This window comes from Hydra viridissima, unplaced genomic scaffold (assembly GCF_058129835.1).
Source record: "Hydra viridissima isolate aposymbiotic clone 2 unplaced genomic scaffold, HvirCarnegie_v1 scaffold_1, whole genome shotgun sequence".
Taxonomy (NCBI): domain Eukaryota; kingdom Metazoa; phylum Cnidaria; class Hydrozoa; order Anthoathecata; family Hydridae; genus Hydra; species Hydra viridissima.
Window position 1 is genome coordinate 40,265,539 of NW_028324300.1, and position 26,556 is coordinate 40,292,094.

General features: G+C 28.5%; 2 protein-coding genes and 1 pseudogene across 2 annotated transcripts in view; 2 read left to right on the forward strand and 1 right to left on the reverse strand.

The window, feature by feature from the left end:
- Positions 1 to 21,569, forward strand: part of LOC149894961 (uncharacterized) — a 273,741-nt pseudogene extending 252,172 nt beyond the window's left edge.
- LOC145182165 (uncharacterized) overlaps positions 1 to 26,556 on the reverse strand; it is a 233,601-nt gene that overhangs the window by 186,189 nt on the left and 20,856 nt on the right. Inside the window, exons 6-14 of the mRNA XM_090076750.1 lie at positions 22,869 to 23,126; positions 15,855 to 16,112; positions 14,219 to 14,476; positions 13,486 to 13,818; positions 12,264 to 12,518; positions 11,712 to 11,969; positions 11,322 to 11,579; positions 10,246 to 10,533; positions 4,626 to 4,675 (exon numbers count right to left, since the gene is read on the reverse strand). Coding sequence (XP_089932876.1) covers positions 4,626 to 4,675; positions 10,246 to 10,533; positions 11,322 to 11,579; positions 11,712 to 11,969; positions 12,264 to 12,518; positions 13,486 to 13,818; positions 14,219 to 14,476; positions 15,855 to 16,112; positions 22,869 to 23,126 — 2,216 coding nt within the window. The remainder of the gene's footprint in view (positions 1 to 4,625; positions 4,676 to 10,245; positions 10,534 to 11,321; positions 11,580 to 11,711; positions 11,970 to 12,263; positions 12,519 to 13,485; positions 13,819 to 14,218; positions 14,477 to 15,854; positions 16,113 to 22,868; positions 23,127 to 26,556) is intronic.
- Positions 1 to 26,556, forward strand: part of LOC149894967 (uncharacterized) — a 195,445-nt gene that overhangs the window by 142,974 nt on the left and 25,915 nt on the right. The gene's annotated exons all lie outside the window — the stretch shown is intronic.

A 26,556-nucleotide genomic window follows, 5' to 3' on the forward strand; every position in this document is an offset into this window, starting at 1 on the left:
GTTAAAAGATTGTTATGAGGATTACAGTTCTTGTGAAAAGAAAAAAAAAAGAAAAAGGTAAAGAGTATTGTTTGTAAATATATATTTTGAATCTTTTTAAATTTTCTTGCATCTATTTTAAAATTTTTGTTTGCACATGTTTATTGTTTGCATATATGCTTTTTTGATATGTATTTGTATGTGGTAATAAGTGCTTTATAGTTGTTTTATTAATGTGTTTAAATATGTATATAAGGTATATATTTAACCTTATATACATATTTAAACATATTTATTGTGTTTATAGTTGGTACATATGTTTATATTATGTTGTTTACGTGTTTTCAAAGTGCTGTGACTTGGTAAACATCTTCCTGAAAATCAATATTGTATTTTAGAGAAGGAGCAGAACAAATGGCTTTAGATTGTGCAGCTCAACGTGATACGCACCTAACAGCATGGTTAAAATTGAATACTGAAAATAAAAGAGCAAATTGCTATTCTTATGTAGACAAATAACAATGTGCTCTTTCTTTTTCAGTATTCAACTTTATATTTGATGATAAACATTTTAAATGGAAGGTTAGACAAAGGGGTGGTAAAAAGGTGATAGTAAGAATGGATAAAGTTAATCCAACTGAAGAATTGTTTTTTCTTAAACTGTTACTTTTGCAAGCAAAAGGAGCAACATCTTGGGAGGATGTGCGTTCTGTTAATGGTATTGTCTTTGAAACGTTTCATGAAGCATGTATTTTGAAAGAATTGTTGTAAGATGACACTGAATGGCAGAATACTCTTTCTGAGGCGGTTTTAACACGTATGCCAAAGCAAATTAGACAGTTGTTTTCAATTATTTTGACCTTTTGTGAATCTGACAATCCTTTACATCTCTGGAATACATGCAAAGCTTTTATGATGGAAGATTTCATTCACCACTCAATCCCACTTCTAATAGCTGAATAAGCTACTCTTCATCAAGTTGAAAAGATTATTAATGAAAGTGGTAAAATGCTGGCTAATTACAATCTGCCTGTTATTGATAAGTTTATAGGCTTAAATCTAGAAAATTTTGATGAAAATTTTAAACAACTGAAATAGTAGAATTGTGTATAAACACAACCAGCTGAAATAGTAGAATTGTGCGTAAAATGTTCTTTGCATTGGCAATGGGTGCAGAATTTTGCATTAACTGAAAATATGAGAGTACAAGATGGGGAAGGTGAATTATCCCAATGGCTGCTAAAAGTTGGGAATGGAACAATACCTGTCAAAGAGGAGGATCCTTTTAAAGGATGCATTGAAATACCAAATCAGTGCATTATTAGAGAAAATGAATCAATTGTTGAAAAGATTTTTGGAGATGCTGATCAAAATGATAATTCTAAACGCGTGATTTTAACACCTACTAATGTTGATTAATTATCAATCAATGTAGAAGTGCTTGAATGTCTGCCAGGTGAGATCAAAGTTTATTTGAGTGCTGATCAAATTGATACTGATGACCTTGATAAAAAAAATAACTTTCCTGTTGAGTTTTTTAATAGCTTAACACCTTTAGGTATGCCACCTCATTGTTTAAAATTGAAAATTGGTTGTGTAATTATGCTACTTAGAAATTTAGATCTCAAAGCTGGGTTATGCTACGGTACTCGAATGAAAGTTTGTGCTCTTTAAAATAATTATATTGATGCAGAGGATTTGACAGGTGTTTCTGGTGGTAAACGGGTTTTTGTTCCTCGAATTCAGTTGGCTCCATCAGATTCTAATTTACCTTTTGTTCTGAAACGTCGTCAGTTTCCTGTTAGATTGGCTTATTCAATGACAATTAATATAAGTCAAAGTCAAACATTTGATAGAGTTGGGGTATATCTCAAAAAAACCGTGTTTGTCTCATGGTCAACTATATGTTGCATGTTCAAGAACTAGAGCATTTAATAGTTTGTTTTTCAAAATTGATAAACATCTCATTCAAGGTATGGTATGTGAAAAGTGTTACACAAATGTTATATTTTTTTTATTATTTTAATATTTTTTTCATAGTTTTTGATAAATATACCTGCCATTTAATATGTTTATATGTGTCATATGAAACCATATTTGTTTAAAGCTGTATATATGTTAAAATTATGTTGTTTCCATGTTTTCAAAGTGGTGTAAGTTGGCATTATATTGAGCAAGATTGATAACCTTGCCAGCCAAGCAGTGTACTTATAGCAGAGGTGTGACTTGGCAGCATTTAGTGTCAGGCGGTGTTACTGCTTTAAAGCTAGGTTGTGTTGTCTAGCCTTTTTTAATTATTCTGGAAACACAATAATGTCTGTTAATGTTTAGCGTAATGTGTATGGGAGAGTATTTAACCTTGATCTTTAAATCTAGGGTGTTTTAATGTCCTAAATTTGAAGTAATTGAATAACTAATATTGAATATAAAAACAAATATACTTTTATGTAGTTATATGTTTAGTAAAAAGATAAATATATAGTTAACTTTAAATTAGTTTTCTAATTTTGTCTTTCATATTTTAATTTGGTTTGTTATTTTCGCTGGAATTTAGGATCAAGGGTGTAAATATTCTATTGTTATGTGTTATTGTTGTGATGTTTTGTGTTGATAGACTGCTTGGCTTACCATCACGTCGGTTACTATTGTTAAAAATGAATAATAGGTTCATTATTGGAACTTACTGCTTTTTTTATTTACTAAAAGCCAAGACAACATTATGCTAAAAATGCAATTTATATCTTAATTTGATTTTTTTTTTTAATTATTAGTATTGTTAATCATTTTGCACTTCGAAACAGATTTTATAGTTACATTTTGGATAAATGTTTATATTAACTGCCATGTCAAAATAGGTTACTATAAATAGGTATATCAATATTCAGTTATTATGTGGTGTTTTTTTTTTTCTTAAAGATTTATGAATGACGTATTTATACGATTTATAAAAAAAAACCTAATTACCTTTTATGGAAAATTTTTGTCAGTGAAAATGATATAAATATATGCAATTAGTTAAATTTTTTTTTAATTATCTCTATTTTATGCCTAATAATTTGTTGTATGTAACTTAGGGGATCTTTTTAAACGGTCTCCATCAAAAACTTGATTACCCTTAATAAAAATAACTCTCTATTCTCCTGACCAACATTAAGGCAAAAACGGGGAAGAGAGGTCCTTTACTAAAAACTATTGAAACAAAGAGGGCATATATAAAAATGGCCAGATAAGTGCCATATGTAGTAATGGTCAAATTATCAGTTATTTTTAATAAATTTATTTAGTTGTGTGTATTTAACATTTTAAAGTCAATTTCCTTTTTTTAAAGAAACATGTATGAAGGGGATACCAAAAAATTAATAACTCATGTATAATTTACATTCGCTTTATATTAATCTTATTAATTAAAGTTCATGTTATAAAAAATATTACAAGAATTAAAATTTTTCGTCAATTTAAAGCATGAGTTATTTAATTAGTGTCAGTAACTAAAAACGCATTGTTTTGAACTTAGCAATGTCGAGGAAAATGGTTCTGCCTTACACTGATATGACTTATGTCAGTTGTAAATTACTCAATGTTAAGTAATTGGTAAATTATTTTACCTCTGCATACTTTTTTTTTTAATTTTACAGATGGTTAAATTTTTTCAATTTGAAGGCATTTTTCTAATTGGGTATTAGTTAAGGTTTTGCAACTTTAAATTGTGGAAAACACCCACTATAAATTAAGTAACAGAGTATTACGTGTTGCTTTTTGCTAGTTTAAATTAATAACGCATTCTGCTGTAAAAAAGCAAAAATGAAAATTCTGCAGCCTTGTATAAATTTGTGTTTAAGTAAAATCGATACTCAAAAACTCAAGATGTTTCTAAAATATTTATGGCTGTTCATAATTTTTTTACTTCAAATTAGCAATACATTGGGATGGCTACACGCTTAGAAAATAAACACTTTTTAGAAGATTTGGCTTTTATGATTGATATTTTGAATGAAATTTCACTTTTGTCCTATGCATTGCAAGCCCAAAATTTAAAAATAAAAGCTGAACATTTAGTGATGAGAACGATTCGAGCTTTTCAGATGCTTGAGAAGGAAAAAGGAGGTTACGAAAAAAAAGTTGAAGAGTTAATTGTTTCTGAAGGATTTAAAGATATTCCTTTTGTTGATGATCGAAAATTTTCTGCGATTCCTCGGCAAAAGTTTTTAGAGAAAATTGTGGTTCACATGAAGAAAAGTTACAACTTTTTTGTTTTGAAATATAATTTAAATTTGAAATTATAGTTTAAATAGTGTAAAAAGTATAAAAAGAAATTCTCAGTGAATCAAATCTTATTTTTCCACTTTACCAGATACCAGAGCATGAAGCAAAAATGTTTTTGAAAAAAAGAAATTTTAAAATTTTTTATTGTACATACTAATTTTAGTTTTGTATAAAATAGCTAGAGGTTGGGGGAGGAGGAGGGGGCATTGATGACTTGTAGACAGCCAATTTTTTACAAAGATTTGTAAACCATTTTACATAATGGTAAATGGTCTAACTCCCATTATTACACCTCAGCTTAAAAAAGTAATAATAAGTATAAAGCATAACATATAAACTTTAAAGTATGATATAATATAATTATGAGTATACAAAAAAAATACCTGATTGTCATCAGCAGCTGAGTTATCATGAAGGGTAGCAACTCTTGCTTCTATAAAAAAGTAAGAATAAAACTGTTTTTTATAAAAGAACTCTAATCCAAAATGGTATCTACTTCTTGCTTTAGGTTAGTAATTTGATCATGAATAGTTATTTCCCCATTCAACCCAAAATAGATTCAATTTAATTCAAATCTGGTGATCATGTTGGCCAGGTTTATCAATTTTGTTCATTTTCTTTCATTCAAGTTTCATCATAACTTGTTAAACTGCCACCTTTAGTTTTTGATCAACCAGCTAATGGAACTATACGGTTCCTCAGCTGACATGCTGTTTGATCAAAAATTAATGCTATTTATTCCTCAAAGTTATTCTCATCACTGACCTCTGGCCATTATTCTGGATTTTCTGAAGCTTATGGCTTACAACTGTTTAAACACCAATTTTTTTTCTAAGTAAAATATTTTTAACTGTATCTCAAGAAACATTATTTTCAAGGTTTTAATTGAAAGTTTTGGTAAGTTCACATTCAGTTATCTGCCAGTTTATTATTTTGCTTACTGCTTTTCAACCCATTTCTATGTAACTTAACTTTTAGATCTTAACAAAATCTCCCTAAAAATCTTCAATATGGCTAAACTGGTCATTGTACTAACAAGCTAGTAAGGATATAGGTAAAGAGCAAGAAGAAGAATTTCAGTTTAGTTAAGGAAAAATGATAATATGGATGATTGAATTATGAAATGATGGCAGATAAATGTTGCGTTATTTTGAATGATGTTGCAACTTGTTTGAAATAGTTTCCTGATTGCTAAAAAAAACCATAAGTACTAAATGTAAAAAAAACAAAAAAAAAACGCTCTTGCAAGCTATGATAATGGTTTTCAAATTTAGCACCTTTAAATTGTTTTGAGAATTTGCATATGTAAGATGTGTACAGGCTTTAAGCTGATTTTCAGAAAAGGTTTGTAGAAAAAAAAAATTGAATAAGATTGAATAAAACTGATAAAGAAAAAACAAGATGATTTGCTATTTCAAGCCCAAATCCTCAAATGAGATATTTACATCATTTTAAGTGATTAGTTACAAACAGATCATTGTAACCTCATAAACACCAATTGCCTTTAACAGTTCTTCTGAAAATGTAAAAACCTTAATGACAAATATTAAAAGTTGGTGATTTTTCAGTTGTAAAACGTTACAAATTGATTAGCATACAATGTATCATAAATCCACAGGTTATTTGTTTCAACCCTATTGAAATTAATGTGTTATTTCAAATGATTTATGCTACTATATTTGTTTTTTATCAAATTAGTAGTAATAAAATTTGTTTGACAAAACGTTAAAGTGCAAAACATTAAATTGCAAAGTTTGATAGCTATTCTGATGGCAACAATAAAAAAATAAAAAAATAAATCTGTGTCACTATAAAAACAATTTTTTAGTACTCAACATTTTTTTTGCAATTATAGTGCAATTGCAATAATAACAAAATATAGTAAAAATATCAGCAGAAGTGAGTTACTAAATCACATTTTGCCAAAATGTCTCCTAAAAGATCACAAGTATATAAACGGTCTTTTTGTTAAAAATTATCAACTTTCTTTTGTAAAAGGTTTAACAAGCAGAATTTGAAACAGAACAGAATATTTGCAGCAAAATAGCAATGCTACTCTCATTTATGTTTATTTACATTAGCTAGAATACCTAGCTGCTGATACAGTGGTGGTTGCAGAAAAAGTACACTTAATATTTTCTTCATTAGAGTTAATATATTTTCTTTCATTATCAGGGAAGTAAAAAAAAAAATATTAATTAATAATTTCCATTTATTAGCTATAAATAATAAGAAGCAAAACCTTTTTAACGGAAGTATAACAATTTTTAACAAACAAAATACAACAAAAAGTTGTGATCATAGAAGCACATCGAACAAAAGAAATAGTGCTATTTAAAAGTCAACATCAAAAAATTAAAACTATTATCAATATTTTGTTAAGTATCCTTTATTCTCTAAAAATGCAGCACTTCTTGATGGCATACTGTTAACAAACTTTGACAGTAGAGGGATTTCAAGCTTTTTGAATCCTCCCCCCCAAAAAAAAAAATTATTATATTATATAAATTATATAACAAAGGTTTGTTTATTTTCATGAAGCCACCCCAATATCATACCATAAGTTCTCAATCAGATTCAGATCAGGACTTTGAGGCAGCCATTCTAGAACATTAATTTCATTTTCCTTAAGCTAAGGTTTTACAAATCTTACACTATGCTTTTAGTGGTTGTTGAGAATTAAAATCCAAATAACAGGTAGATTATCATCAGCATAATGCTCTATTACATTTTGTAATATGCCCTTGTAACTTATTAATCCAAATTTCTATCAATTTTAACCACTGGATAAATACAATTCCAGGACATAACCATGCTTCACCATATTTCGAGTATACAATCAGTTGCTTTGAACATTTACTTTTCAATCTGGAGAGACTGGAAGCAATTAAACTTGGATTCATTAGTCTAGAAAACATTTTTTCAAAAAGAAAACCTTTTTATATAGGAAAATTTTTGCAAAGCTTAGTCACATTAGCCAGTTTTGTTTTAAAATAAGGGGTTTCTTCACTATACAGCCTCGAAAGACTGCTTCTTAAGAACAATGAAGAATGGTTGGAGCGAAACCAACTTGATACTGTTCTTCAATTCTAGTTTTTATTTCATCAGAAGTTAAAAAAGTGTTTTCTTTAGATTTCCTAAAATTTCCTACTTGGCAATCCATATTAGTTGAAGTTTATCTTGGCAGTGGCTTTTGAATTTTATCATAAGCAGTAACGTATTTAAAATTATTTTTGTTTTTTACTACAAAGCAATTTTTGTTTCACCCCATGTTCAGTTGCTACAAAAAAATTAAATCTACATTACAAATAATATTTAAAATACCTAATTCTCAATTAAGAATTTTATTAAGAAACTCAAATTTTTAAATGGGATTCTCCACTAGCATCTGCTATTTCATTAAGCACACCCACATAACATATTTGACAATAAAAGTTTTTATTGTCACACTGTAATAGTTACATCCAAACAATATAGTAAGTTCTAGCTTTTAAATTATCATAAGAAATGCCATTAACACTATAAAATGCAATTAAAAGAAAATGTTGTGGGGTTTGCTATTTCTATGATCACCATTGTGAATCATTGAATTTCATTAATGCAAAACTTTTGATAGTTTCTACTCAAAACAAACTGATTTATCTAAAATTTATTTTTATTGAAAAAAAAACACTAACAAATCTTTGCTTAATCTTAATTTAAGCAAAAAAAAAATTTTTATTGACATTTTAACATTATAAACTATGATAGCAACCTTTTAATACAATTTTTTAACTCAAAATTTTTTATTTCAATTACTAACTTTTAACTAACTTTTTGGATGCGCAATCAGTAATCTTTTCTGCCGAAGTAGAACAAACTAACAATTTTTTTGAAACATTTTTAATTCAGCTTCTAACTGTGACTGAGGCTGCTATTCTTTATGTAAATAACTGTTAAAAGCTAATTACTTTTAGATTGATCTTAGAAAATCATCAAATATCAATCACATAGTAGATGAAATTGATGCTTTAAATGACTCTACTCCTGAACATGTAAAGTCTTCCAGACTATGTTCTGCATGCTTTGGTTTTGTAGGTTAGAATTATAATTACCATCATTATTATTGTTGTTTTATTTTTTCATACTTATATTGCTTCGCATAATAAAATTGATTTATTATGTGAAACAATATAAGTAATATATAAAAGAAAAATCAGACCTGGGGAGCAACTCAACCTGGCGGTCACTCTGGTCCAGAGTGCAATGCTCAACAAAAGGGGTTTACAAAGTTTCTATATTTATATGTGAGTGGGACAGCAGAGCAAGGAATCAGTATTTGCCCAAAATACAATAGACCAGAAGAAAAATGTTGACACCCAGCAAAAAAAACATTTTGTGATACTTGAATAGACTCCAATAATGATTCTTTGACCACCTGATAAAACAACTTGTTAGAGCTTTGTCTAAAGATGGTGATTGTTTTAAACATTTGTGTAAAAGATTTTTTAACTTATTAGAAGCTAAACTGCAAGAAGGGATTTTCGAAAAGGCAATCCCCTCTAGCTTTGAAACAACAATACAACAAAAAAGGAATCTTAGATATCATTTAAAAGAGTTATGACTAGAAGTTTCTAAGTGATTAAGAATCACTAAGAAAATGCAACATTAAATCAAGAAAATCAACTTATTTATCTTTCATTATTTTTTTACTTTAAAAGTATTTTTTTAAGTTTTATTTCTACAAATAGTTTCTTTTTGAAAATAATTTTTACCCATTATTTATTATACTCTTTGCTGCTCTCATCTCTTTTAAAACATTTTTTATAAAAATTTGAAATGAAAAATAATTATAGAAAGATGCAATATCATTAAATCAAGTAAATCAACTTCAATCAAATTTTATTAGTTTTGGTACTTTAGCATGGGACAATTTTGTTTCTGCTTATACAAAGAGTTTTTTTTTTAAAAATCTCTTTTAAAACTCTACTTTGTTATATAAATTACCTATATTCTTATTTAATCAAACCTATTCTTATGTGATTATCTTTGTTCATTCTTCATCATATTTAGTTATTTGCATTTTACTAACGATTCTGCTATTAACGAGTGCTGTGCAACATTATTATAAACAACAAAATAACAGATTTTGATGTTTAAGTGAGTTGCTTTGACCTTCTAGCGTAGCTTAGAACATTTATACAAGCGCTTATATCTGTACTAACATTCTTGCTAAAGACAACATAGACAGCCTTGTTAGCATATGATCCCTTTTACAAGATATAACCTGGAAAAAGAATTAGCTCAAAATAATTCCAAATTTTGAAAATTGGTTAAGTCATATATCTTTATTATAATATAGGTTAGTCGCACCCTTACTACTGCACACAAGTAGTAGTAAGGGTGCCACTACTACTACTACTGCCACTGCTACTGCTACCGCTACCGCTACCACTACTACCACTACTACCACTACTACCACTACTACCACTACTACCGCTACCACTACTACTACTACTACTACTACCACTGCCACTGCCACTGCCACTACCACTACTACTACTAATACATGTGAAATTCTTTTTTTTTATATCATCAAGGCTACATGGGTTTCTTGAGCATCTAAAATGAGAATATAAAAAATTACAATAAAATATTTAAACTGATAATTAGGGATATTTTACAATAACTTATGCAGTCACTGATCATTTGATTGGATTCCTCACACCAGAAAAAAGCCAGGAACAATTTTTTAAGTAAAAAGAACGAATATTTTCAAAGCTACCCGAGTTTAAACCTTTAAATAAACAATTATAAAGGGCTGATTTCTACTTTAAGTCAAATACTCATATTTCAGGATCTACTTGGATTTGGAGGCTGAAACTTTCAAGAAATTCTTTTTATTAAATCTTCTCAGCTGTATAAAAAAACTGCAAAACTTGATGAACTGACATGGAATCTTTAATTAGTTCAGATTTTTTTATTTCAGCAGTTAGTTATGAAACAGTTATAATTTAAAAATACCTTTTTTCTGTGTTTCTTCTTTTGCAACCTCTTCATCAAATATTGCTAGTAAAACACTGAATCTTTTCAAAGCTATCAAAGAACTTTTTATTATCTCTTTATAACGCAAAGGATCAATTTCATGAAGTGTTTCAAGAAATTCCATTAATTTTGCTTGATTATTGTTATTATCATGATCAATATGTTCTATGATACAATCAACATCATCTAAACAAGTGTGATAAGCAAATGTCTTCCAGTCAGGAGATAGACGTTCTAGTAATTTCCTCTGAATGCTTTCAAAACATTCTACAATATAAAAAAAAAAGTACAGTTTAAACAATTCTTTTTAAATTTTACAACTTAATTTTTTTATATTATAAAATTACAATATATTTTCTAATATATAACAAACTAAAAAAGAACTTTCTAACTAGCAGTTAAATGATTAAGAAATCTGTATCTTCTATCACTCATAAAACTAATTCCTCATAAGTAAAAGAATATTCCAGATTCAAATTAAATTTCATCCATTAAAATAGAAATAATAACTTAAATACTTCTAGAAATCATCTATCAAACTTCACTTACACATTGTTCTCTGTTAGCAATTTGCAAAAAATAAAAAAATCATGTGTCATGAAAACTTTTGAAATTTTAATAATTTGAAATTACATGTAAAAACTACTTTAATCTGTTATTAACCATTAATTATTTAACACCTGTTTAAATCTTTTGTTTCAGTACTACATTCAACAAATTTTAGCTCATTGTTTTAAAAAAAGTATAGAAGTAATCTGCTCCTTCATTCCAACAAAAGAAGTGTTTAGAAAATTCCTTTGTCATACTACAGAAACAGAACATAATTAAAGAAGAAACAGTGAACTAAGTGCATGGAATAGTTAGAAAACTATATTAAATTATAACTATTTTCAACCTAAAACTCAAAACATTTCATTTCTGCTTTCAAAACTATTAACTCAACTTAAATTACTTGGCCATTCATAGCTATTAAACAATAGTTATTATTCCACACATCTTACAACACAAACACATTTGAAAAATAATGTTGTTTAACAAACACTACAGATATTTACCATCCAATGCTACTCCTAATAAAACATCATATCGATTTGTGGTATTAAGAGACCTTTCAATTAAATTTTTAAAATCAATAGGACGGATTTCACACAGCCTATCAAAAAATGCAGCCATTTTGGATTGGTTATTTTGGTAATCATTATCAATATTTTCCACAATACTATCAATGCCATCTAAACAAGTATGACGAGCAAATCTTTTCCAATCAGATGATACTCTTTCAATTAAAATGTGTTGAATTGTTTCATAATTTTCTAAAAAATATTTTTAAAAAATGAATTTAATCAAAAATCAAATTAAAATAAAAAAATATACAACAATTATATAACTTATTTACAACAATTTAAGTAAATTTTAACTAATTACTTAAAATATTGAAACCGTACCGTCCAATGCCACACCAAACAAAACATCAAATCTTTCTAATACATTAAGAGTGTTTGCAATAACCACTTTGTAATTTAGTGGGCAAATTTCAGAGAGCTTTTTGAGGAAAGATGACATTTTTGATTCATCATCCTTGTTATCACGGTCAATATGTTCAACAATAGTGTCAATATCATTTAAACCAGTTTGACGAGCAAATTTTTTCCAGTCTTTTGATACTTTTGATACCAAAATGTGACAAACTTTCTCAAAATTTTCTTATAAATGGAATTTAAAAAAGAAACAAATAAAAAAAAAAATGAAATTCCAGTAGAACTTCATTTTTCAAACGAAAACTAACATTTGTTATTGTTAAAAGAGCAATTAATTTACAATCTAAATTCTTAAATGAGATATGAAAAACAAAAGAAATAAAGATTTGCATCAGAAAAAAAGCTGGAAAAGGTTCTAATAGGAATTAACAGGAAAAACATTTTCAAAAGCAACTAAAAATGGTATTAAACCACATGTAGTGGAAGCCTTAATGCATAGAGACAAAATTTATTACTTACTATCCAATTCTACTTCTAACAAAACATCAAATCTTTTTAAAGTAAAGAGTGTGCTTGCAATTATTTCTTTATAGCTGAGTGGATTGATTTCATATAGCTTTTGAAGGAAAATTGCCATTTTTAATTCATTGCTGCTCTCCTCTGAGTCAATTTGTTCTATAATGCTGTAAATGTTACTTAAGCAAGTATTAAAAGCAAACTTCCTCCAGTCAGGTGATACTCGCTCAATCAAAATCTTTGCATTTTCAATATTTTCTGAAATCAAAAAAATAATCACCATAGCTGCATTACCTTAAAACATAAATCAATTTGCACAACAAATTTTGAGATAATTTTTAGACAACTTACATGGATGAATTCACGTGGTATATTCTATTAAGAGTTCTTAGAAAGAATACTTTTTATTTAACCAGCAACTTTTAACAGCTCTCAGGTAATGTGCAAGAGTTTTAAAAAATGAAAGATAAAAAAAGATGAAAGCTGAGTTTTACTTCAAGTTGATAAAGTTTAAACAGACACTAATACTAGATTTTTCAAGAACCATGGAGATATAAGGACTTTTGATAAAGTATAAACTTCAGACTTTCAATAGAACTATATATTAACTTTGAGTTAAATAATATTTTATTGAGAGATGGTATAATCTGTAGAGCATTATTTGTTAACATTTTGATTTTAGTTTGTTAGAGGTTTAGTATTTAGTTATTATTCTGATTTTAGTTACTTTTCACAATACACATCTTTTTTTACTTATTAAAATTTTTCTTTTAGAACAATTGGAAACTCAATTTATTTAAGTAAATTTTTGAATAAGACTTTGAATAATTAAATACTTGATCTATTTCCTTCTAGCCAATCATTTTTCTTGATTTATTTCCCACAGTGATTTACATCTGCATGAACACTTTCAACATTTAAAATTGTAAAAGACATCTTAATACTAGTTTTTAGTTTAATTCCTGATATTTAGCTGACCCAATTTAAATTTCAAAAGTTAAACTTAATTTCAAAAAGAAAAAGTTATTTTTTTTTGTTTTTCTTTACAGAAAGTGAAATTCATCTGAGGAGATTAAGATGAGGTCAATTTTTTATGTTGTAACTGACCATTATCTTGCACAAGAATGAGGCCTTTTAATAATATTGAACACTTTCCTTCTTTTGAATAAAAAAATAAAAATAACATAAAAGCTTAGAAAAATAAAAACCATATTTAAAAAGATACCATTTATAAGAAAAGATTCTTCCTTTGTTTCTTCTTTTACTTTTTCTTTTCCTTCTTTTTTTTTTTCAAGACACTCATCCTCTTCAAATGCTGATAAAACACTAAATCTTTTCATTGTAACCAGAGTGCTTTTTATAAACTCTATAAACTGTAATGGATTAATATCAAAGAGCTTTTCAAGTAACACTTTCATCTTCATTTGATCACTATTATTCTGTTGGTCAATATTCTCTATAATACTGTTAACCTCGTGCAAACAGGCATAATTAGCAAAACTCTTCCAGTCAGAAGATGCACGCTCAAGCAAAAACTTCATTACAACTTCAGAACTTTCTGAAAGTATTTTAATAAAACTAATCAAACACAGGATCAAAAAATATGAAAGTTAGCTAAGGTTAAACTCTTAAATTAAAATTCTCATCTGGAAAATTTTTTAGCAGCAGATATAAGAATCAACATAAAAAAATGAATGAATTGAATTTAGTAATGATCATTTGGTCATGATGATGTTGTTTTGAAGAACTTTTACCTGATGCTAATGACAAATGTTAATGATACTTATTTTACTTATGAAACCAGGTTATCTAAATGGCTGCTGACAATTCATTCATTCCTGTTTCTAAATTTATCAACAAAATTAAAAAAATCCATTTTGCTGAAAGTTCACCATTATGAAATAGTTTTAAAATTTAACAAATATTACTCAACAAAAACTAGAATAATCGATTCTTACCAATCAAAGCTAGCCTGAACAAAACATCAAATCTACTTGCAACATTGAGAGAATTTACAATTAACTTTTTAAAATTTAAAGGATCAAGTTCACAGAGCTTGTCTAGGAATGCAGCCATTTTTGATTGATAATTGCTGTAATTACAGTCAATCTGTACTATAACACTATTAATGTCATGTAAACAAGTGTAATGAGCGAATCTCTTCCAGTCACCAGATACACTCTCAATTAAGATGCGCTTAATTGTTTCATAATTTTCTAAAAAAAAGATCAGACTATTTATTTTCACAAGTAAATCATTCATAAAATGATAATATTTTTAAGGAAACTTCATTGGTTTTAAATGTGAATACGTATACATAAAGCACATGTTTTTTATAAACCAAACTGCATGTTTTTATTTAGCAGCAGCCTTTAAAAAAAACATTCAATAAAGCATTTTTCAAAATTTCTAAGCATTAAATCCCAACTAATGGCGATGTTTTTAAAGGATGCTGTTGAAGTCTCAAGACTGATGAATCTGAATTTGAAATTATTTTCAAAAGAGCGCAAATATTGTCAGTTGAAAAGAAGAAGGTTCCATCTGTTGATTTGCAGTACAAAATAGTTAGCATAAAGAAACTTAATTTAAAGGCATTTGAAAAATGCCCCATGTTAAAGCAAATGACAGCTGAGTTTAAAGATAAATGAATTTATTTTCAAAAGCTGTTTAATGTTTGCACTTGTAAATTTTAAAATGCCTAGAGCCACAAAAAGAGAAGAATGCAAATGCTTGATTTCAAAAATCTTTGCTTTTGAATGAAGTGCTTAAAATGACTTGAAAATTATCATGAATATTTTGATAGATAGGACTATAAATGAAATTAAAAGTTTTTCTTTAACAAAACAGAAAAGCAAGTATGCTGCAACCAACTATAAAAAACAATATTACTTCAATATGCTTTTAGAAACAACAGACAGATAGGAAAATGAGCCTTAGGGGGAATAATAATTGTTAGAACAGGTTTGATTTATCTGACAGTGACTCAATTATGCCACTGACAATCAATTTCTTTAGATACAGATTAGGATCAAATACTAGGAATTGTGTAATGCAGTTTATTGCTATAAAAAATGTAAATAAGGTGCATGCCTTAACATAAATGCAATTTTGAGACCTGAATACCTCTAGCAAGTAATTGATCCTTGAAACAAAAAAGAAATTTTGGAGGAAGAATGTTGATATGAGGTATAATAATGAGAAAGAAACAACAAAGTATAGGGTTTCACATAAAAGATGTAATGCTTCAGGGTGCAGAAGGACAGCTTTTAAAAAATTTATTTTTGTGTTTAAAATCCTAAGAAAAAATTGTTGAAACTTCTTTTAAAAGATACAATATATGAATCAAACCGAAAAGCAAAATAAAGACATTTTACAGCAATTTATTTAGTTTCTAAAAAAAAAATTAAAGATGGATTCCTTCTATTTTTTTATCTAATTATTTTTTTCAGCTGTATAGATTATGTTGTAGCAAAGTGTAACTGTCTCATACTAACAGTTTTCAAATATAAATTTAAATAAACTCAACAAATCCTAAAAATCATTCACCACATTTTACAAAAACCTTGATATAAAAACACCAAAATATAATCTTACCATCTAATGCCACATGAAATAAAATATCGAACTTTCCTAATGCATTAAGAAAGTTTCCAATTATTTCTTTGTATTGTAATGGGTTAATTTCAAAGAGTGTTTCAAGGAAGGATGCCATTTTAGATTTATCATCTTTGTTATCTTGGTCAATATGTTCAACAATAGTTTCAATGTTATATAAATTTGTCTCATGTGCAAATCTCTTCCAATCAGTTGATGAATATTCGATCAAGAATTTCTCCACTTTTGTAAATTTTTCTAAATACAAGAAAAACACAATCAAAATGAAGACAGCATGAAATAGAATAAACCCAGACAAACTGTATCTGTATAGGGGAGAGCAGGGTTGGTTGTCACACTTTTTACATTTTAGACTGCTCAGCTTTTATCTTTCATCAAATCAATGCCAAACTTTGCATAAAAGTAGTTTAACTATTTCTGGTAACTATTAGAATATTTTTATGACATTGAGTGAAATATTTTTTGATGTAAAATCATTTATCAAAGACCTCTTCCGTGTGACAACCAACCCCACCCACGAGGTTGGTTGTCACATACTATGGGGCTGGTTGTCACATTTTTTGGTATGTTTTGATTATATTTAAAACTGATACTAATAAATTTTGTTTATATAATACCAAGAATAAATCTGAATAATCTGGGAAAAAAAAAGGCTATATACTGAAAAAAAGAAAATACTATTTACCAAAAAATGTTTTTTTTTTTCAATATAACTATAAATAGATATATATATATATATATATATATATATATATATATATATATATATATATATATATATATATATATATATATATATATATATATATATATATATATAATATAACTCTATAAATAATATAATAATATAATATAATAATATAATAAATCCATACTCTTCAATTCTTTTTTTTGGCAAAATTTGACTTTATCAATTCTTTTTTACTTCCATTCATAAATGATTTACGATTCTTATTAATATTTTTTTAACAAGTTTTCTTCTTTCTGTAATAAGCAAGCCTTTCTTTGACCGGTGAGTTAGTGAGAATCATAGATGAACGCTTTTTTTTGATGCTAACCTTGGACCTGCTTTAGGCAGAGGCCTAATACTCTCAGGTAGTATGATTGAATTTTTTAAAATTAATGGAGTGATTGGGTCCTGATTAGAGGTTTTATTTGATACAATTGGATCTTCTATTGCTATGTCTACCTGATTATCTGGTATCTGAATAGATTCTTTAAACCTTTAATTTGCTGGTTCTGGTTGCATTGAATAAGGTTTACAGTTTTTTAAATTTAAATCAAGCTGTGAACAAGGTGGGTCAGGGCGATCAGTTACATAATTAGGACAATAATCAATTTCAGTAAAAATATCAGGATTTAATGGGTAAATGCCTGTTGTAGTAAAACCACTTAAAATATTGTGGGAAGATACAGCCTTTGGAAATGCAATGTTTACTATTTTTGGAATATCATATATTGTAAAGGTTTTTCCAGGATTCATTACCAACCATGAAGTCATAGCAGTATTTATATAGTTTTTGAAGGGACCATAAACTGCCCTGTCCAAGGGCTGCCACTTTTTCTTTAGTGCATTTTGTATTGCCTACAAAACGTTGTAGATATTTTACAAAGTTTTCTTCTTTCATCCAACCACTTGCATTGGCATCTCCTGCACTTCCTGTTGGTGCTCCTATTAGGAAATGATTTTTAAAGTTTTTACGAGGAAAAATAAAAAAAGGTGGAATGCTATTTCCAATAGCATTTATTGTGCATGCTAATGTTACAAGAGCTCCTTTTTCAGCTGACGTGATGGCTCCTACTTGTTTTAATCCTTTTTTGGCAACAACAATTTTAGGTCTTTGTACAGTAGTTACAGCAGTTTTGTCCATGTTCCAAATGTCATTTGGTGAGGACAAGTAGTTTTGCATACAGTGCTGCAAATTGCTAAAAAATAATGCAACATGCTGCTTAATGAAATTTGTTGCTCGACTTAAACTAGTAGCTTCAGGTTGCCTAATGGAAATATTTGGGTGGCGCTTTATAAATCCTGTAAACCAATCCTTACCAGCTTGTTCCTTTACAAACCAAGAATTGGGAACTTTTATATTATATTTAACTGCAAGCTGGAAAGCAAGCTTTTTTACTTCAGTAGGAGTTAAACCAAAATAAATTTCTGCTGCTCACAACAGGTATGTGATAAGTTCTTTTTCTACTTTGTCTGGCAATATCTGTTGACTTTTGTATCCTATAATGTTCATGCAGGTGGAGTTTTGATTTTTGTCAATTATATCTGTTATAGAACCATGTGATGGGTATTAATAATAATTTTTTTACAATAACGTGTTAATATTCTGTAATTAATGCCATGCTTTTTTGCTGCTGATCTAATAGATATATTGTTAAGCTTTACATCTTTAATAGTACACATAATGATATCTCCAGAAGTATAACCTCTATTAGTATTTCTTTTAAAATTTTGTACCATGTTTTTACTAAGCTAAGAAAAATATTTGCAAATAATGTATGCACAAGACATATATATATATATATATATATATATATATATATATATATATATATATATATATATATATATATATATATATATATATATATATATATATATATATATATATATATATATATAGACACACAAAAACACACACTAAATCTAAACAATATACAAACAAAACAACAGACAATCTAACAAACATAACAACAAACAGATGTACAAACAGAACAACAAACAGATGTACAAACAGAACAACAAACAGTTGAACTTCTGTATTCCTTTTTCTATAATTATATTAAACATTGGATCACAATTTAAAGTTATACACATTGAAATAAAAATTATTTAGATTTTAGATATTTACTTAAACAAATATAACACATTGACTTAAGATTTTTAAATATCTTTAACATTAAAATATTCCTCAATAATACGGATAAATAAACAAGGAATATTTAAAGGCAGCGTTTAGTTTGCAGTACACGGAGTCAAGGCAATTGTGACAACCATCCCCATATATTTTGTGACAAGCAACCCCTTCTATGTAAGTTGCAAGACACCTGTAAATTTACCTAAAAGCGTGTGAATTTCATGATTTCATAAGTCAAAGTTCAGTGTAAACTGAGCTTTGACTTTAAGTAAACCTCATACATTTTTATGTTTTGGTGTTTTTCTTATGGATTGTCATATGTTTGGAGTTAAGTGTAAAAGACCAGGTGGTTTGAAATTTTATCAGTAAGCATGCACACTGAAACTTAACTGATTTTAAACTTTCTGTTACAAAAGAATTGTCACTAAAACAAAAGAATTCTTTTATGAACTTTAGGTACCAGTAAAAAAATTTTGAACAACTATGGAGCTTATATATTATCATTAAGGGATATTAAGGCAAAATTAAAAGAAATATTAAAAAAATTTTGGAAACTAATAAATAGCTGTGTTCTGAATGATTTGGCTGTGCATTGCTAAGTTATTGCTAGTTGTTCTAACAAAACTATAACAAAACCATATCAACCATATACAAAGATCCTTCTTAAGCAGACTACAACTGCCACTTGCTATCTGACAATAACAACATGTGATTCTATATTCTATACTGTGCAACAGCTATAACACATAAATACTAACACCACAGTTAAGGGTAATTTCGTATCAAATCACCCAAAATTTAGAAAATTTTGAACCATGGGTCCTCAAATTTTTTAAAAACTTCTTTTGCTGTTGCATCTTAAAAAGAAAAGTTAATACATAAAGTTTCAGCTAAAAATGTTGAGAGGTTGACAAAATACTGCAATTTTAATATTGACCTGGTTTCCCAAAATGACCCGGTTTTCATAACATTCTGAAAAAACATTTTTCTCAAAAAAATAAGAAATAAAAATGGCAAAAATATGAAAATAAACATATATGTTTTTTTGATGCTGAATTCAATAAATGTACTTAAAATGCTCAAATATAAAAGGAACATGCTTAAAAGTTAATAAAACAACTAGTTTCTATAAACCAACTTTGGGGCCCAATATCTCAAAACACCCCCGTCAAATTTTTTTTTTTCTTGCTGTATTTTCAGCTGCTTGTAATCTTACTAGGCACAAAAAATCTAACTGGAAAAACAACTGAAAAATATGGAACTTTAAATTAAAAGATATATCAAATTTTCAATAAATTATTTTAAAAAACTTGCAAATAGAATTCTGTAAAATATTATATTTAGTTTATAGACTCCTTAAAAAAAACAAAACATGTTTGTTACATTTAAAGAAGCCTTAATTATATGATAACTTAGTTATTTGATCTTAACAACTGAAAAAAAACATCCTGTTTTGTTTTTATATAAAAATTGAATAAGCGTGATATTGATGTGCATTTGTTTTTAAAATTTTGACAACTATTGATAATTGAACTTTTGATAATTGTCCTGGTAAAGAACCCCTCATCAAATATTTGTATGAGATTTTTGGAGAATACGAAGATGATTTTCAGATACACTACAAGCAATGACAAACTATTGATTGTGCAACACTATTGAGTTTAACAGCAGATGTTCTAACGTTTGTTGAACTATTAGTATCTTGCTTTGAAAAGCTACATGCTCAACCTTTCATTGCTCACTCTCAATCACAGTACCTTAACCAACTGAAATAAAATATGGATCAAACATTATTATTATTGGCTACTTTGCTGAAAATTATGCTTTTGTAGTCAAAGATGAAATAGAAAGCTATCATTGGAACACCCAACAATGTTCTTTAAATCCATTAGTGATATACTATAAAGACGATAAAGGTGTACTGAAACATACTTTTTATTGTTTTATATCAGACGATATTACATATGATGTAACTTATGTGTACAAAATATTCCAACTAATCATACCAATATTAAAAATAAAACTTTCCAATCTGTCCAAATTACATTTATTCACTGATGGTTGCACAGGACAGTACAAAAATTGTAAAAGCTTTTACAATCTATGCCAACTAGAGAGCGAATTTGGCCTTAAAGTTGAATGAAACTTTTTTGTCACATCCCACGGAAAGTCACCATGCAATGGGATTGGCGGGACTGTAAAAAGGTTAACAGCACAAGAAAGTTTAAAACAACCATACAGAAACCAAGTTCTCACATCAGAAGCTATGTATGAATTTTGCATTAAGAAAATCAAGGTTGTTAACTTCATTTATATAAAAGGATTGGACTTACATTTGCAATGTGAAGAGCAAAAAGAAAGGTACACTGGTGTAACAACTCTACCTGGTACTCGTAGCTTTCATCAATTTATACATCTTGGAGATAACAGGGTTGGGGCAAAGAGGTGTAGTACAGACACTATTTATACAATAATCCACAATCTTAAAAAGAAACAAGATATATTTCAACTTGATACTGTCACTTTAGGTTGTTATGTAGCTGTAGTCTGTGATGATAAGTGGTGGATCGGCAATGTAACTAAAACCAACCTAGAAGAAGTTGATACTAAAGTTAAGTTTCTTCACCCAAAAGGTCCATCAATTTGTTTTAACTGGCCTGAAAGAGACGACTACTGTTTTATTCCCAACACCAACATATTTAAAAAACTATCTGTTCCACAAGCTTGCTCTAGTTCTGGTAGAAACTATGTGTTTGAAAATGCTGAAATAGAGGAAGTACAAGTAAAATGGGAACAATATTGTAAACTATTACAAACACAGTCAAAATAACTTACTTCTTCGATACCTTTAAAAATCTTGTATATTTAAGTAACTTTTAAAATTATGATTAACTTATTTTTATTTTATTTACAAATATTTTTTGGGAAATTCTTGAAAAAGTAATATATCTTTGAATTTAAAGTTCTATATGTTTCAGTTGTTTTTCCAGTTAGATTTTTTGTGCCTAGTAAGATTACAAGCAGCTGAAAATGCTAACAGCAAAAAAAAAAAAAATTTGACGGGGGTGTTTTGAGATATTGGGCCCCAAAGTTGGTTTATAGAATCTAGTTGTTTTATTAACTTTTAAGCATGTTCCTTTTATATTTGAGCATTTTAAGTACATTTATTGAATTCAGCATCAAAAAAACATATATGTTTATTTTCATATTTTTGTCATTTTTATTTCTTATTATTTTAAGAAAAATGTTTTTTCAGAATGTTATGAAAACCGGGTCATTTTGGGAAACCAGGTCAATATTAAAATTGCAGTATCTTGTCAACCTCTCAACATTTTTAGCTGAAATTTTGCATGCAATATTTTTTTATAATTAAGAATAATGTGTCAAAATATAACACAAAAGGAAGACACATGGTTCAATGGACTGGGTGATTTGATGTGAAATTACCCTTAAATAATGTAAATCTTGACTCAATCATTACAAATGCGTCTAAATTAAAGCTAATTAACATTTTAAACTCAGTAAGAGAGGCTATAAAGGCAACAATGCTATATCAAAAGGTTTGAAAAGAATAGCTGCCTTTAGAGTGTCTACAAAATTTTACTAGTACAAATCATCCTTTAAAGGATTGTATCCTTTTTTATATTTATATTTCCTTATTACAATCAACTGCTTTTTTCTACTTGTACTATTAATTTACCTCTTGATCTTATGTTATTAATAATAATTACAGCCACAGATTTAAAAACTAAAACTAAAAATTACAAATTTAAAGAATGGTAAAATTACAGAATGATAAAACTACAAAAAATGAATGAATCTACTTTTTAATTCCTTTTGTTTTTAAATTTTTATAAAAATTTCTCTTCAAAATATGTGTGATGCTTAAATTATGACAAAATAAAAATTTTAATAATTTATTTATAAACAAAAAAAAAAACTTAAAAAAAAAAAAAAAGACCAAAAGTTCTCAAAATGTCATGCTTGAGGCACATTCGGTGGTTTGGATTCCTTATCAGTCTAATTGACATATATAAAAATTCTGTCAAACAGTTTTGTAGCAGTAAATCATCATACAGATAAAAAATTGCACTCTTGAACACTACTGGGAGAAAAATTAATCTCTTACCATCCAATGCCACACACAACAAAATATCAAATCTTTTAAGGGTATAAAGACAGTTTGCAATCACATCATTGAAGTTCAGTGAATTGATTTCCTTAATCCTTTGAAGAAATATTTCCAATTTCAGTTGATTATCACTATTCTTGTTCTGAATTTCTTCTACAATGTTGTAAAATCCATTCAAATAAATGATACGAGCAAATCTCATCCAGTCAGATGATACTTGCTCAACCAAAACTTTTCTAACTTTTTCATCTGTATCTAGATTTGAGGCAAGAAAAAGATTTATGTAATACACAAATTTGATGCCCAAAAAAAATATTTTGTAAAAACTGTTATTTTGTTTAATACACAGTTTTCAAAACAACACTTTTAACCTTTTTGGTTTAAATATTAATTTTATCATGAAAATTACTAAAATTTGCACTTTTCTAAAACTTTTGAAATTCTGAAGCTTTAAGTGTGGTATTTAATTTTTTTTGATTTGTTTTTTGACTTGAAGATTTCCAAAAAAAAGCATATACAAATACTTAGCCTTTAACATACTTTAAAATACCACCTTTATACACTGAGCCTGTTAAGGTAAAGGCTGAGAAATGTAAACATTTACCAATACCCAAATCTTTGGTTATGTCAACATCAAGGAAGTTGTATAGATCAATTTCGGAAGGTTTAGTCATATAATGCAGCTCATTGTGGAAAATCTACATTTTTAGCACCTTTTATTAGTCGTGGATGATAATATTAGACATGATGCAGATGTTATTCGAGTAGTTTAAAGTGAAAAGTATGTTTAGATAAACACCAATATTATGATAACACAGGTCAACAGCATTTTTGGGGCCAAAGATATTTCAACAAATTTAGGGTAACTTTGGGGTGCTGATTCTGAATGTCATCAGTTTTGCCAGATTGGCTTAAGTTTTTGAGATTTTTCGTGAAATGTGTAAAAAAAAAGACGTAATTTGCTACACGCGCATTAACTTTATTGATATTGTCATGAATACAATAAATTTAAGTAAATGTTGATTTTAGTTTATTTTAACTAGTTTTAGAAAGTAATCTTCAAAAATGAACAAGACATGAAAGATAGGAGACATTTAATCGCTGGAAAAGCGCTTTTTATATGATTTTCTTCTATGTGAGCTATTCGGGCAGTCACGCTGTAGATTCCAGCAGTAATCAGCCATCATATGTCTGTCCCATCTGCCTTGGTACCTTTCCTCCATCACCATAATATCCTGATGAAATCTCTCCCCTTGTTCTTCACTAAAATCTCCAAGGTTTTCTGGAAATCTGTCCAAGTGACTGTGAAGATAATACAATTTAATGCTCATGTGTACGCCCAGATTTCTAAATCTCAATAGCATGTTTTGTACCAGTTCTTCATAATTGTCTGCCTTTTTATTTCCCAAGAAGTTCTTCACTACCAACACAAAACTAGACCATGCAGCAGCTTCAATGTCATTCATTTCATTAGGAAAATTTGACTCTTTAATGAGTTTTCGAATTTGAGGACCATCAAAGATTCCTGCCTTCAATTTTTCGCTACTAAGACCAGGGAAAGATCTGCAGATGTACATGAAGCAATTACCATCTTTGTCTAATGCCTTTACGAACTGCTTCATTAATCCTAACTTTATGTGAAGTGGTGGTAGACTGATTTTTTCCCTGTCCACCAAAGGTTCGTTCACTATGTTTGATGCTCCTACTGTCAAGGTGTCCCTTGGAGGCCAATTCAGTTTCTCCCAGTGCTGATGTTTTGCTCTACTATTCCACATGCAGATGAAGCAAGGATACTTTGTGTATCCACTTTGCTGTCCAAGTAAAAAGTTGACCATTTTTAAATCAACACATATCAGTCACAAATGTTTATGGTAGCAAAGTTTCTCCAAGACCATTTTGACATTATTGTATTGTTCTGCAAGTTTAGTTGAGTGAGCTACTGGAAGAGATGCACACTGATTGCCATTGTTCAACAAAACACATTTCAAACTCCTTTTAGAACTATCTATGAAAAGCCTCCAGTCTTCAGGACGATATACTTGTAAATTTGCAGCATCAGGCCAGGAATATCCTTACAATATACAAGTAGGTCATCTTCACAGAAAAATTGAAGAAGTGCTTCTTCTCTGGTCCTGTAAGATATAATTTTAGTTCCAGGCGTCAGACAACTTTTTTCACTTAGCCTTGAAGCTAAAAGTTCAGATGCACTTTTTGAGAGGTTGAGGTCTCTCATTAGATTGTTGAGCTCTCCTTGGGTAAATTGCGTAGGTGTTCTGAAACTTCCTTCATATTCTGGTTCACTTCCAGAACTAATGCTTAGCTCCATACGCTGCATTTCATCATCATCAGGTGGGGGAAGGTCAGGTAACATGGTAAACACAGGTACAGGCACATCTTCACAATGAGGGACAGGCCTTCTTGCAGATTCCATGTTAGGATACTCCCATTTTTGTTTCTTATGCTTGTTGAATCCTTGCACTTGCACTGCACAGAAATAACAGTCATCATGATGATTTTTTTGCTCTCTCCACACCATTGGAACACCAAATTTGAAGCTTTTTCTTTGTTCTTTGCTCCATTTTCGTAATAATTCAATTTATGCTTTGCACACTATGTGTGGTGCCCAAGACTTGTCTTGGTCCCAAAGCATAACCCCAAAATAGGCCAAATACACTTTTTTTATGAAGTCTGTTATGTTTCTTCTATGTTTTTGCAGTGTATATTCACCACAAATGTAACAGAATGAGTCTGGATCGTTAAGACAACTTCTTCTTGATGAGTTCATGCTTTTCACTGGAAAACAGACAACAACATAAAGTTAGTGCAAAAATCTAGCTATGAACAAACTTTTAGAACACTAATTAACAAAAAACTATATTGAAAACTGCTCAGCTCAAGTACTAATCCCAAGAAATTAATGAGATGATGTGTCGCATTTACCAACAAGTGCTATAAATAAGATACCAAAAATATCAAAAACTTGAGCCAATCTGGCAAAACTGATAGCATATTCAGAATCAGCACCCCAAAAATACCCCAAATTCATTAAAATATTTTGGACACCAGTAAATTTTTTTTTTAGTTGACCTGTGTAATTGATATATGGCTTGATAGAAGAATGAGAGAAAATAGTTCTAATTGTTTAAAACTGTGCTCATTGTTGCTTAGCTATAAGAAAATTGACAGATCATAAACTTGAAAACAAATTTCATAACATATTTTTTGAAATAAGATACATAATGTAAGTTTTTTTTTTGCATGAAACATTACTTTTAAAGTTGAGCTTTTTGCATCTGTTTATCACAGTACTTATTGTACTTAAGTTAAAGTTTCTTGATTTTTCTTTTCTTATACATGTTTTTAAAACTTTAATCTAAAAAGATATTTTTTAGATCTGTAAAAATTTTTAAAAATCTAAAATCCTTCAAAATTTAAATAAAAAATAACAACAATTTAATATACAAAACCAAATTTTCTTAAGTCAACATGAGAGCTTCTATGATTAACCTTATTATGGTGATACATCAGCTCAAACATTTTCTTCTGAGTTGGTAGCCATAATATCATTGCATTTTTTTTTCATGATAAACACAGTAACTTTCTTTAAATTAAGTTTCTATTGAATTTCAAGAAAAACTTTTTAATGAATGTTTTAAGTTTGTATGTTATATAATACTTAAGAAAA